The sequence below is a fragment of the Pan troglodytes genome, chromosome 10 (assembly GCF_028858775.2).
Source record: "Pan troglodytes isolate AG18354 chromosome 10, NHGRI_mPanTro3-v2.0_pri, whole genome shotgun sequence".
Lineage (NCBI taxonomy): Eukaryota > Metazoa > Chordata > Mammalia > Primates > Hominidae > Pan > Pan troglodytes.
This window is the reverse complement of record NC_072408.2, coordinates 54,638,544-54,653,701: the sequence shown is the minus strand read 5'-3', so window position 1 is coordinate 54,653,701 and position 15,158 is coordinate 54,638,544. Positions and strand designations below refer to the sequence as shown.

Sequence of the window (15,158 nt, the reverse complement as noted above, 5' to 3'; positions counted from 1 at the left end):
TATTTTCCTTATAGTGATTTCCTAAGGTCACAGTTTCCTAACTTCTGATTTTGTAGTTTTGATGTGAAAGAACAAAAGTGCTTCGATTTCAAACATATTGGAGATAGACTCGACGCCGGGCGGGCCATGGGCATTCAGCGGAAAACCAGACAGACAAAAAGATTCTGCTCTCCCGAAGCTTACATTGTGGTGAATTTAAAAGTTGTTTCTCAACATTAGCGCTTTACCCATCACCAGCCCTGCCCAGGGCGAGGCGCCTCGATGCTTGAAGTTCACTGTTCAGGCGAAGGAGAACACAGTGTTCCCAAGGACCATTGTAAGCTGGGCGGCCAAAATTTGAAAGAACATAAATCGCAGGGCAACGAAGGAGGCGGGGGTCTCTGGAGGTTACTTCTATTAGCGTCAATACGGGCGAAATCAGGGGACCTAGCAGGAGCCTGAAAACTTCAAGCCAAACAAACTCTGAGATCACACCTCCCACCCGCCACCTTCCTCCAACTAGCCACTGCCGCCGCCGCGAGACGGCTGCCCCGGGGGTGGCCCGGGGAAGGCAGGGGGGCTCGGAGAAGACGGACTCTGCTTTCGCTCCCCCTTTCTTCCCCATCCCTAACATGGGCTTTGCCCTGGAGCGCTTCGCAGAAGCCGTGGACCCGGCTCTGGAGTGCAAACTGTGCGGCCAGGTGCTTGAAGAGCCCCTGTGCACGCCGTGCGGGCACGTATTCTGCGCCAGCTGCCTGCTGCCCTGGGCGGTGCGGCGGCGCCGGTGCCCGCTGCAGTGCCAGCCCTTGGCGCCCGGCGAGCTGTACCGGGTGCTGCCGCTGTGCAGCCTCATCCAGAAGCTGCGCGTCCAGTGCGACTACCGCGCCCGCGGCTGCGGCCACTCGGTCAGGCTGCACGAGCTGGAGGCGCACGTCGAGCACTGCGACTTCGGCCCTGCCCGCCGCCTCCGCAGCCGCCGGGGCTGCGCTTCGGGGCTGGGCGGTGGGGAGGTGCCCGCGCGGGGGGGCTGCGGTCCGGCACCCAGGGCTGGCCGGGGCGGGGGCGCGCGCGGGGGGCCGCCGGGCGGCCGCTGTGGCCGCGGGCGGGGACCCGGGCCTCGGGTCCTCGCCTGGAGGCGGCGCGAGAAGGCGCTGCTGGCGCAGCTCTGGGCGCTGCAGGGCGAGGTGCAGCTCACGGCGCGCAGGTACCAGGAGAAGTTCACCCAATACATGGCTCACGTCCGCAACTTCGTCGGCGACCTGGGTGGCGGCCACCGCAGGGTAAGCAAAGGGGGGTGGGCACCGCGGGCATGGTCGATTGGGGTGGGAAGAGGAGCGGTTCTTTCTGACGCTTCAGGATTCCTTTGGAATTGGGCATCCTTCCTCACTATGCAGCAGGAAACATCCACACCCTGATCATACTTTCCTGTCATTATCTTACGAATGGATTGGCATCGAAGTTAAGGATTGTCCCTTTTCTGATTATATTACGATTGGAAAGAGTTAAACAGATTCGATTCTAACTTTCCCCCGGGAAAGTAGGAATTGGGAAAACTCATTTTCCATCCAGACTCTCGTTTTCCATCTTTCACCCTCCTGCCCACCGTCTCTGCCTATTTTTTGAACACTTGTCCCGTGCCTGAAGCAAATCCGAGAAGGAAAGACAGAAAGCAAAGACTTTCCCCTCCCAGCCTTTCCTCTCCCGCGGCCACCAGCATCCCCGCGGCCCTGGCAGCCGCGCACGCACACCTGGGACTGGTGTCAGCGTTGATGACACTTGCGCTGCCACTGCCTGAATCAACTGCCTTCTATTAAGTTGGGGACTGTGAGGCACGTTGGGGCCAGGACAGCCTCAGGAGTTGAGAGATGGGGTTTCTTAGACTTGCAGAGTTCTTTTCATCACTCTGACTTTCCCTAAATAAGCCTTCCTTGCCTCAGGATCTCATTATTGGTGGAGAGAGAGAGAGAGAGAGAGAGAGAGAGATTGTGTGTGTGCGACCTGGGAAGTCCAGTCCGAGAACCTCCATCTGTGGTCAGACCGGCCCTGCGAGCCCCCAGGCAGCGGTTGTTTCCCTTCTTTGTCTAAGCTGCTGGCCCCGAACTGCGCTCCTGGTCCTCCCGCCGGCTTTCAGACCGAATAAACAAGCCTCTTTGTAGCACCCCGTGTGAAGAGGCTTGTTTATAAAGCTGTTACTTCTCTCCTGGAGGACTTCTGCACAGTGTTTGACATTGTTGGTCGCTGCCATGGTGAGCAGGGATTTAGCAGAATTTGCGCTCCATTCAAGGAGCTGTTTTCATTCTTCAGCACTCCCGGGGAGGAGCAACCCAGAAAGATTCCCATTTGGGACTGGCTGCTCCACACTGCCTCTAACTCAGGCACTGAGTTTAGAAGCGCCCGTCTTGAACCTAAAAGAGAAAATTGAAGTGAGAGGGACTAAAATGTTTCTACCTTGATGAATGGAAGCACACTGTGTATTAAACGACCGGTTTCAAGGAGTATTTCTCTAGTTCATATGTGCATATACATATGCGCATATATACAGGTACATTTACAAAACGGGAGGACCCAGGGAAAAGCACAGATAGAAGCTTTGTATTACCAGTCCAGGTTTCAAGGTCGTAGGAAACCAATGGTTGAAGGAAAGGAGGAACAGCTAGAATAATATTACAGAAAAGTCCATGCAACAAGTCAAGCTATGATTCTGAGAAGTGAGAAAAACTGCCCATGATTTGCAGACTAGCCAAAACCTTCTATGTGTTCCTCAGAAATGTTTTTCTACTACCAGTAGGGGCTGCTCTGCGCATTGCCTGGGAAAAGCTCCTGGGAAAATATCGTGATGCTGATAGCAGTGATGATGATGCATATGGAATGTTATCATTCAGAAATAGTTTCCAAGTAAAGGTTAATAACATCTACAACCATGAATAAACCCACCTAGTCCAGCACTAATTCATCCTATGTTTAAGTTAGTCTTCACTAATAAACATTGTAGCTATAATTCATATTTGTTTTACTATTATTTGGCCAGCAGGAAAAAATACATACTACTTTACCTAGCACAAACCCTTATTTTTTTATTCTGCAGGAATTATGCAAAACCAAATAGGAATATTATTTAAAATTAGGACTACAGTAGCCTAACAGATCCTGCATTACAACAGCAACATGAATATTATGACTATAATTTATAAATAGTTCCAGTGTTTCTTAAACTCCTTAAGACTTTACAAAATAAAAATTTTACACTATTGATAATTTATATTTTACTTTTCTGTAATGGAGGGAAAAATAAAGATACCTCCAAGGTTTAACCAGAAATCTGTTTTCAATTACAGTGAAATCAGATTTAGATACTGCGTTAGGATAAAAGAGCTTCCTGTCTCAAAATGCAAAGCCATTTAGTAATTTTTGAAAATAGGGCTTTTTCCCCTCACATGCACAGTTGTTCTTTTTCAAATACATACTTGCAAAGTAAGTATAGGAAAATGTCAACCTTCTGCCACATTCAACCATCTTTAATTTTAAAGTTTTCCTCTTTTCACATGTCAGTTAACTTATGGTAGATAAAAACTTATTGTAGGATTTATTTTTCTTTTATATTTTTACCTAGTTAAGTCATTTTATACATTTTTTTCTAGGATGGAGAGCATAAGCCATTCACTATTGTGTTAGAAAGAGAAAATGACACTTTGGGATTCAATATTATAGGAGGTCGACCAAATCAGGTAAAACACCTTGTTAATGCATTACTAGTTACTTATAAAATAAGCATTAATAAGCATTACTCATTGCTTATAAAATAATAGAGGACTTAGATTTTGTTTGTGGATTTTGAGTAAGAAAAACAAGTGGTTTAATCTTTAAAATTATGCTTGTGATCAAATATCAGATTTCTTAATGCAAATATTCCAGTACATACCCAGATTTTATTTATTTATTTATTCATTTATTTATTTATTTATTTTGTTTGTTTGAGACAGAGTCTTGCTCTGTTGCCCAGGCTAGAGTGCAGTGGCACGATCTCAGCTCACTGCAACCTCTTCCTCCTGGGTTCAAGCGATTCTCCTGCCTCAGCCTCCCAAATAGCTGGGATTACAGGCTCCTGCCACCACGCCCAGCTAATTTTTTGTATTTTTAGTAGAGACAGAGTTTCACATGTTGGCAAGGCTCGTTTTGACCTCCTCACCCCAAGTGATCCACCTCACGGTCTCCCAAAGTGCTAGGATTACAGGTGTGAGCCACCATGCCTGGCCCTGATTTTATTATTTTTTAATTTTTTAAAATTATTTTCTTTTTGAGATGGAGTATCACTCTGCAGCCCAGGCTGGAGTGCAGTAGCGTGATCTCAGCTCAATGCAACCACTGCCTCTGGTTCAAGTGATTCTCCTGCCTCAACCGCCCAAGTAGCTGGGATTACAGGCGTGTGCCACCACGCCCATCTAATTTTTGTATTTGTAGCAGAGAAAATACAAAATGTTGGCAAAGCTGGTCTCGAACTCCTAATATCAAGTGATCCACCTGCCTCACCTCCCAAAGTGCTGGGATTACAGGCTTGAGCCACTGCACCTGGCCTTTATTTTTGAGAAAAACAAAAAACAACAGCTAGCAAACTTGGTTCTCTTTGCTACTTTAAAAGAAGAAAAGGAAAGTACATTTCACATTTTATCTAAATTATATTGTCCTTTTGGCAAATTTCTTGAATAAACCTATTTCACAATACCATGTGTAGGCAATTTCTATTTGATAATATTAGGCAATTGTATTGCCTGCTTAAACCTATTTATTAAGTGAAATTACTCAGTTTGAAGATCTTAATACAGACTAGGAAGAAAATAATGTATATTGAATGAATGAATGAACAGTTGAAACAAGGGATGATTGATTTCAATAGGAAGTACCATGTTAAAGAAAAACAGTTGATTAGAAATATTTTTGGCTCCCCAAACGAAGTTCTTTGTTTGATTGCATGAATAATATTCTTCATGTTGATGTCAATTGTTTTCAAAATGCATATTTTAAACTTATAGAATATACTGTAGTTGCAAAGTTCTTTTATATCTTTGAATTCCTGTGTCAACTTAATTTTCACCGTAACTGGAAAAAGGTGGTTAAGTTTTAAAAAATGATGTTCTTTAATTTTTCTCAATAAACTGCCATGAAATTTTTGCATCCTGCATTGTAGATGTTGTCCAAGGAAACTGTCTTAGTATTGTTGGCCATATGCTCTGTTTAGGTAAGGATGGCAGTGACATATTTCTTCCTTGTTTTTAGTATTTTGAAAACTTAGCAACTAATGACTGCTGTGCTTCTCTTTTTAAAACAGTCCTCATTTATTAAAATGAAAGCCTTTTCATCATAGCATTTTCGTTATCATTTTCCCTAAGGAATATTTTTATAGATTCTATTTTGGTATTTGACATTTAGATGACATCGGGCCTTTTTAAAAAGTCTCTTAAAATTCATGATAAGGACAGCTAACGAGAAATAATTTTATTTAACCTGTCATGAAGTCAAATGACATTTAAAATTATATGATGTATTATTATAGGATGTTGGATATTTTCCCCTAAAATAAGCTTTGACTTCTTGTGACTGGCTAAAATGTCCTATTTTTACCATATTGGCTATGTTTGAGGTTTAACTAATCATGAGTCAGACTGCACCTGGAAATATGTAACGATGAGTTTGCATGGGTTCCCTTTTGCATAGGTTCCCTTGCAGTTTAGATGTGATCTTTTGGGATTTTACACTTGAGTAAGCTACCAGTGTCTCCTGTGAATAGACACAACTAGAGCTATGTTTCTAAATCTGGCACATCAAAAAGCTAAATTACATTTCAAAACTCTACCACATCTCAAACCAGTTATACAGTGGGAACCAGATATATGTTTTTTTCCTTCTTTAACCTCTTCACCCTTTTACTTGCTGTCTCTCTTTAGAAGTGAGATGTTTTATAAATAATACTTAAAAGCCAGTTTATTTCACCTTGTACATGCCCTTTCCCATAGCTTTTTTATGTGAACTCAAAAATGTGAAGTAAATAGATAATCTTGTCAGAGACCCTGGACTCATTCATTAAAACTGCCACCTTGATTAATGACTAGTTGGTGTTAAGTAAGTTAAAATTCTGTGCCAAATCCCCAGCTAAGAGAGTTGCAGGTTTACAGAGGATTGGTAATGTTACATTTGGTAAATTGTCCCTAATAATATTTAAATTTTGCTTACATCTTTCTTCTGCTAATGATTTTTTTTAAATAGAATAATCAGGAAGGAACATCAACTGAAGGAATTTACGTTTCAAAAATTTTAGAAAATGGACCTGCTGACAGAGCCGATGGCCTGGAGATTCATGACAAAATCATGGAGGTAAGACAATGATAAAACATGTATATGATCCATGCAAGAAAGATTTGGATATTTTAAGTTTCCAAATTTACCACTTTACCTTGGTGTGGTGCTTATTAGAATATACATTCTTAGTAGCAGTAAAGGCATTATCGTTTTTACTTTCTTACAAAAAATGTAAAAGTCACTGGGAGAGGTGGCTCATGCCTATAATGCCAGCACTTTTGGTGGCTGAGGCAGGAGCATCACTTGAGCTTAGGAGTTCGAGACCTGACTGGGCAACATTGTGAGACTTCATCTCTACCAAAAAACAAAACAAAAAAATTAGCTGTGCATGGTGGCACATACCTATGGTCCCAGCTACTCAGGAGGCTGAGGTGGGCAGATCACTCGATGTTAAACCCAGGAGGTCAAGGCTGTAGTGAGCTGTGTGTAGGCCACTGCTCTCTAGCCTAGGCAACAGAGCAAGACGCTGCCTCCAAAAAGATGTAAAACTCTATTATGATTCTATATAATTTGTTAGATATTGTGATGAAAGAATAAAATGCCTGAAGTTTTCAAATGTGTTAATGAATACCTCTGTTTTAATAACCTGTGTTTCCCATGAACTATGATGTCACTTGCTTGATTATTAAAGGATTAATTATTATAACATTTCAAAAAAGGATGATAAATCTCTGTTGAGGAACATTTCTGATGAGGAACTATGACTATATTTTAAATTTGTAATTAATATTTTATATGTAGAGTTTGGAATAAATTATACAATACTTTTAATATTTCTTGGTGTAATATGGCTACCTTGTTCCTGTCATTATCTTTTATATGAAAGAAAAAGAGAAATACCTTTTTTTCTCTTTGTTGTGAAAACCTGGTGAGAACTCTTTGTATGTTTTAACTGTATTGTTGTATTCGGGGGTGATAAAGTGAGCACCTATATGCTAGTAAAATTGGGTTATGATAATGAAATTTTATGTCCCTGCCATCTGCCATCTCTGTCCTTTTGACATTTTATTAACTGGTTAAGATAATATTACTTTTTGTTGCCAAAAATGGTTAAGTTACTTTTATCAGTGAGTTTATTTCCAATGGATTAGTAAAGCTATAAATAGGAATTTGGAAGGTTTACTTGACTCCACTATTGTTTTTAAAAATTCTGTTCACTCTAGGCTATATAATCACTAGTGCTATCTTTCTGAATATTTATATAAACTATCAGAATGGAGGCAGATTTTCTATATTAAATTTTGAATAAAGTTTTAGCTTTTCATTCGTCCTCTGTGCACTAAACAAAGTTGAATTTTTAATGAATTGACATAGAGTAAGAGTGAAGAATATAGAAGAGCCAATAGTTTGCTGTTTTGGGAAAAAAGAACACAACATTTATAAATTAGCAGACTACACAATTTAGAAAAAAAGAAGAGTTATCTTTTGCCAAAAAAAACACTTTGATTTATATCTAAAGAGGCCTCTTGTATCAAGATTTTATTCTTCCAGTTTTGTTGCCGAGAAAGTGCAGACCTACTTTCGCTGTTGCTATCCAGTTCGTCTTGACAATTTGTCTAGTGGAAACATTCACATGCTGTAGCTTCTAAAGTTAAAATGTGCACAGTATGATCTAAAGGGCAACATACTTTAAACAGAAGATTGTCCCTATCATTTTCTGCATTATCTCAAAAACATATTAAGTTGTCCAGTTACCAATGGAAAATAAATTCCTACATTTGATATTATTAGAAGAACCGATGGAACTGAATACATATATTGTTACGCCCACACAAACACATAGACACAACAGAAATACGTACTGGCAATTTAAAAAATAACTTATTCTAGCTAGATGACAATATTATGTATGCTTCATTAATGTTACATTAGAAAAGAAAAAGATTTTTTTTATATTGTCATACAACAATTTGGTTACAAACCTACTGGTTTTTTTAAAGAGGTAATTTTATAAAACTATGGTTGAAAATCAAGTGCATCTAGACACCTACATAGTACTGTTACTAATATATGTCAAATTAACCTTATTTAAACCCTGTAAGATAAAAAGTAAGGAGATCAACCACAGAAATTCAAATGAAATTTAACTAGCTGCGGTATTATTATTCACTTTCATTTGCATATATTAGCAGTTAATGACTAGAGCTTGAAATTTGTCTCAATGATATAGATTTTTCAATGTGTCTTTTATACCAGGGTACACTGATTTTATGTATATATGCTATAGTTGTAGAATGGATCAATGTGACCACATTTGCAGTTAAGAAATGGGTTAGATGATGTGCATATTTCTAGAATGTTGTGTGTTACATAGCATGAAATATTTTAGAAAGAAGATTATTAGAAATAAATTGCTCTTGCTTAGTTGTTCAGTGATGCTATCAGCTTTTTGAGTGAATAGATATTTGTGCGACTTTAATATCTAGTTAAACAAGAAGTGTGTTTTTTCTTGTGCATATGGTGTGTGTTGTAAAAGATCCCTATGTAATCATTAAAGTTAGAAATATTTGATGCTTATCTGTTATTTTAGTTTCTTTGTCATTATGGTATCAATCAACTTTAAGCAGTTTTTAGCTAATGGGAAATTGAGAAGAAATCTATCAATTTAAAATGTGCAGATGCATATTTTAAAACAGATTTTTAAAGTGAAGATAATAATTTATTTTCTGTTTTGTGATCAAAGATTTGTTCGTTGAACAAATTTAATGGATCAATTTTTGAATTTCAAATGGTCATGCTGATTTAAACCTGGTGCAACAAGTAAGTTTGTTAACAGTGTAAAGGGTACAAACTAGTTCATATATTATAAAATTATCCATATGACTTATGCACAATCTGACACATTACTAAATGCTTTGAATTTACTGATATATAACTGAAATAAAAAATAAAAACAATAAGATATTCTATGGTTTATATGTAGTCAAGATATGCTCAAAAATATTTTCTGTAGCTAATTGCTTGATGCACACATACAAGTTTATTAATTGTTTTTAAAAAATAATAAAATTTTCCAAAGTTATTCACTTGAAGAGGAAGTAGATATGTTAAAGGTTTTGTTCTGTTGATGGTTAAAAAGATTTTATAAACTCTAATAAATATATTAGTTATAATAGTTTTGCCACAGTTCAACAAAGGCTAGTAACACGTATTATTTTTTAATATTTGCATTCTATTGATAAAATTCAAGAATAATAAAAGAATAAAAAATTACTGTCATTAGGTAAACCTATGTCATATTTTTCACATAATATAAGGCAAGTTAATTTTTGGAGTCAGTCTCCACAAGCAACTATGTTAACCAGTTTCTAGCTATTTCCACATCCATATTTGTTAAACTATTTATGCTTGTAAATTTTAAAAAATCAGTTGTGATAGTTGAGTTACACTAGGTGTCAAAATATCACTGGAGACTGAAAAGGCAGAAGATATTGTTGAAGGCATTTTGAAACATCACAGAAATTCACATACACCAAGAATTCACCACAGTATACAGCTGAATAAAAGCATGCTGTTTTTCATTCTTTCAAGAATCAAAGGAATCACAGAAAATCCCTGATCCTATCGAAGGTTGGGCACAATTCTGGAAGAAGGCATGACCATTGCTGTAGTTATCATCATGTTAGGATGCCTAAGTGGTATGTGGGAGGGAGTTGAGAAACAAAGTTCACTGTTGCTTTTAGCATCGATTCCTGTATTCATTCTTTCTTTCTTTCTTTCTTCTTCTTCTTCTCCTTGTTTTTTTTTCTTTCTTTTTTTTTTTTTTTTTTGAGACAAGATCTTGCTCTGTCACCTAGGCTGGAATGCAGTGGCATGATCACTGCAGCCTCTACCTCTGGGACTCAAGGTATCCTCCAGCCTAAGCCTCCCAAGTAGCTGGGACTACAGGTGCACCCCACCTCACCCGGCTAATTTTTTAAAAATTTTCTGTGGAGATGGGGTTTCACCATGCTGCCCAGGCTGGTCTTGAACTCCTGGGCTCAAGCGACCTGTCCACCTTGACCTCCTGAAATGCTGAGATTACAGGCGTGAGCCATAGTGCCCGGTATCCTCTCTTATTTCTATGATGCTGATAGCAGGCAATGCAACCATAACTCCAGAGTGGGAAAGGGTGGATAATCATTCATGGCTCTTTGTTTACACTTTCTTCTCCCAGCACTCCCCTAACCCCTGCAGCTCCAGGCCAATGTTGTTTGAAACAGTGCTGGAGGCACAGTGCTTCTCTCAACTTCTGGAGACCAGAGTGGGGCTGAAGGTCTGTGGAATCTTTGAGATGAATAGCTCAGAGCACAAAGCAGAGGATTTTTTTTAGTGTATATATTAAAATCTTTTTATTCTATTTTTTACCTTGAAATTCATAATGCAATGCAGCATAAAAGACATTTTCCTTTTCTTTAGAAATAGTTCCCACATTGGAACATCACACTCTGGGGACTGTTGTGGGGTGGGGGGAGGGGGGAGGGATAGCATTAGGAGATATACCTAATGCTAAATTACGAGTTAATGGGTGCAGCACACCAGCATGGCACATGTATACATATGTAACTAACCTGCATATTGTGCACATGTACCCTAAAACTTAAAGTATAGTAATAATAATAATAATAAATAGAAATAGTTCCCACATTGAAGTGTCAGTGTAGCACTTTCCATTAAGTGCTGTTTATTACCAGAAGAAAGAGTTTCACAAATCAGAAACTTTTCAACTATCGCCAGACTGTCAACTACACTTTCTTTTATTTCTGTAATGTTATACCTCTGCATTCTCTGTGGTCACTATCTGTACTGCTAAAATGAAAATCTTCGGTAGTTGTCACGTTTATTTAGCTAACACTCTGCATAGTCAGACTGCAGCTGTTAAAGCAGGAAAATTAATTGCAGTTCAGAGCTAAACATTTAGGAATGTTATTGAATCAGATCTGCAAGGTGCTACCTCGGTATATACCTAATGAAACACTATATCTTACTATCTCACAAAGCAATGGTGCTAATTTTTTGATGCATAAGAAGCATTTACAAGTTTCTATAGGTCACCTGTAAATCTGCTGGGCAGTTAGTTTTTTGACAAATTTATGTCTAATTCAAACAGCTAAATATCACTAATCATAGAGAAATGCAAATTAAAATCACAATAAGATACCATCTTACACCAGTCAGAAAATGGTTATTAATAAAAGTCAAAAACAATAGATGCTGGTGAAAATGCAGAGAAAAGAGAACACTTACACACTATTGGTTGGAATGGAAATTCGTGTAACTCCTGTGGAAAACACTATGGCGATTTCCCAAAGGATTAAAAATAAAGCTACCATTTGATTTAGCAATCACACTACTGGGTATCTACCCAAAGGAACAAAATCATTATATAAAAAAGACACCTGCAGTTGTATGTTTATTGCAGCACCATTCACAATAGCAAAGTCACGGAATCAACCTACGTGTCCATCAGTGGATGATTGGATAAAGAAAACATGGTGTGCATATATACACCATAGAATACTGTGCCACCATAAAAAACAAGAATGAAATTGTGTGTTTTGCGCAACATAGATGGAACTAGAGGCCATTACCTTAGGTGAAATCACTCAGACACTGAAAGTCAAATACCACATATTCTCATTTAAAAGTGGGAGCCAAACAATGTGAACACGTGGACATAGAGAGTGGAATAACAGACGTTGAAGATGTGGAAGGGTGGGAGGAGGGAAGTGGATTGAGGGCTGATAATTACTTAGTGGGTACAATGCATCTTATTCAGGTCATGTTTACCTAAAAGCCCAGACTTCACCATGATGCAATGTATCCACGTAAAAAAACTGCATTTGTAACCCCTAAATCTATAAAAATAACAAATACATTTTAAAAAGAGTGTAAATGGACATTACCACCTTGCCTTAGTGAAGTGACACTGTAGATTTATTCAGTGTCCCTGTCCTCCTAGAAGTTAGTTTAATTCATTATTACAAATCATTAAGTCGGGTAGGGTAACAGTAGAATCTGTGGATGGAGGCAGCCTTATAGTTTCAGGAAAGGATGCAGGTGTTAAACTGGATTTTGGCCCTGAATTTGTGTCACATTGTCACTCAAAGATTTCTCAACTTTTCCATTTCTCAGTTTCTCTCCTGTAAGTATAAGTGTCACCCTAGACAGTCCCTCAGATTTTCCAACTAGGTGGTCATCGTGGTTTTGCCACATCACTGAGATTTTATTATTAATAAACATTGTTTTATGTTAGCCTACAAAAAAAGACTGGAAAGATCCTTATACCATTGAGTGTGTTAAGCACTGTTATATCCATTTCAAATTTCTAAGACTTGAACTTGTGTTTGACTTGTGAGTGCTAAACTCCTGAGAAGGGAAACAGGGCCACCTCTTTTTACTGTGCAGCTTGCACACAGCACAGCTGGATTTGGTGTTCCTGTCTGAAGCTCTCAGTGTGGTTCCCATTCTCCTCATCATTCTGTGCTATAAAAATCTCATCGGAACACCTGTAACATTATTTTGATTCATTTTAATTTGTGATCCAAAGTTACTTTTAGGTAAAATTCCAAATTGGGGTCTTAACATACTGGTTTTTGCCCTTCTTTTCTTCCTTTCAATCATCCTGGGCACCTGGCAACTCCTTTCTGTCTTTCTTATTCCCCTGCAACATTTATTGCCAGGAAAGAAGGTCCTTACATTCACTTGCACCATTTGAACCATATACGTTTGTTCCATCGTAGTATCTGAACTTTAACTAGAGATGATGCCTTAATGACACCTAAGCTTTTATCATTTTCACCTGGGCCTGCACAGTAGCTTCTTGAGAAAACTTTCCTTTCTTCCAGCCTCTGCTATCTATAACTCCACTTGTTTTCTACCCTCAGCAAAACTTGTCATTGTTTTGCTCCTTTGCTTAGGGGCCTTTATTGGCATTATATTTTCAATTGGTTAAACCCAGGTTTTTTTTCATGAAGCAAAAATAGCCGTTTGAAATCCTTACTTTCTTTGTGCAATTAAAAAAAAAAAAACCCTCTACTATTGTTTCGTGAAACTCCTCCCTTTTCCTATAGACAGGCCTCTCTGCTTTTATTTGTTGTTTTCCGTCTAACTGGTATTCTGTGCCACAGCCTTCTGTAGCTGACAAACTCCTTTGCATCCTCAAATATCCTCTACTCCTGGAAGCCCTTTGCAATCCGCTAAGCAATACTATCTTTTCTTCTCCATTGTCAATAGATCTTTATACCTCTCACTTTCACAGCATTTTCATGTATTATAATATATATTTATTCTTTGATGGTCTTTTCCCCCAATAAATGTATGGGTTTCTTAGAAGTGGTTTTAGTATTTTATTGAACTTACTATCTTCAGCATCTCTTTTGCTCTCAGCATTGTGCCTGGGAAATTTCAGACATTCTGTGAATTTTCTTTGAATGATGGACTAAATGAATGGATGAATCTCAAGGTCAAGGTTTTAGGCATTATGGTATGGATCCAAGAGTTTTTCAACATCCCTGAAATTTTTCCAGTTGGGCAGTCCCCAAAGGCTCTCCTGTAACATCCGATTCCTTCTTGCCATATATTTATTACAAGATCAATCAGAAGTCGAAAGATTATTGTTTCTTAAGTTGTAAGATCTTGAAAATCTAGCCACAATGGATCAAAGCAATTGTATCTTTCTAGACTGTTTCTTGTAGCCTATAAATCAAGAAAGAATCCAAGTCTACAAGGCAATGTTTCAAATTCTGTTCATGTAAATGCTTGAATTGGATCTGAAGACATGTGTGCTCACCTTCACCCTCCTACAGAATGTTAGTTATTAAACTTGAACAACCCTGGTAAAGCTGCCAGAATTTACATGCTTGCCTGCAAAGCAGATGTGCAGAGAATGGCACTGGACCAATTATGAAATTGAACAAAAACATGATTGACTGCAGAGGAACTAAAAAGATGAAAGATATTTTCAATGTTTCCAAGCCTTGTAAATGGTCTTGTGAAAAGACCAAAAGAGCTGGAAGCTTCCTAGAGCACTGGGGATGGCACTGGAGCCTCTTTGAAGTCCTCTTGGGGAGAGCTGCTTGGAATAATTACCAGTAGCCCCAGCTGTGAGGCATTCTGAAGAAGCTTAAGGCACAGCTCACTGAGCTTGATGCTGGGAACTTTTCAAGGCAAGTTTAGGGAGGTTGTGCTTTCGTAAGTACATGCTGTTGTATTCCTAGCAGATTTTAGTGTTTCTACAAAGAGGTAGGAATGGAAACTTTCCCAGTCTTTTCTAAAAATCATTATTCTTCCCAATGTCTTGAGAAAGTGTCACAAAGGAGAGAAAGGCGACTGACATGGGTTGGGTGGATTTGGTGCCTGATCCTCTTAAGCCTATGAATTATTACAGCCACATCACAGTTCCATGGCTTTATAGACAGTACTTTTAATCAGCTTTGCTCTTCTTTCTTAAGCAGATAACAGTGTTCTTAAAAAGAATGTATCACTTCTTTTATAATCAGCAACTCAGAGGTGATACATTGTTATCTTCATATCAAACACACCCCAAAGAATAGACATTATTCATTATGTGGTTTCAAATATTTTAAACAATTTTGTATTGCTGTAAAAGTAGAGCAATAAATCTTTGACTTATAACATTAGATGAGCAATTGACTATGCTGCTTAGATAAGGAAATAAATATTTTTCATAATTTAGAGTATGATGCAATTTAGTATAGAATACCTGACAAAATATATAATGTTAAATGAAAATATTGTTATTTGTATGTAAAATTAGGTGATTTGATGTTTTATTTGCATGATCTATTGCATTGAAGATAAGGGAAACAATAGATTTACTCTATGAA

General features: G+C 38.5%; 1 protein-coding gene across 1 annotated transcript in view; it reads left to right on the top strand.

Moving 5' to 3' along the window:
• Positions 1-467: 467 nt before the first annotated feature.
• Positions 468-15,158, top strand: part of PDZRN4 (PDZ domain containing ring finger 4) — a 385,248-nt gene continuing 370,557 nt past the window's right edge. The window contains exons 1-3 of the mRNA XM_001167876.8: positions 468-1,259; positions 3,618-3,704; positions 6,238-6,345. Of these exons, the coding sequence (XP_001167876.5) occupies positions 612-1,259; positions 3,618-3,704; positions 6,238-6,345 (843 nt within the window). The 5' untranslated portion in view covers positions 468-611. The remainder of the gene's footprint in view (positions 1,260-3,617; positions 3,705-6,237; positions 6,346-15,158) is intronic.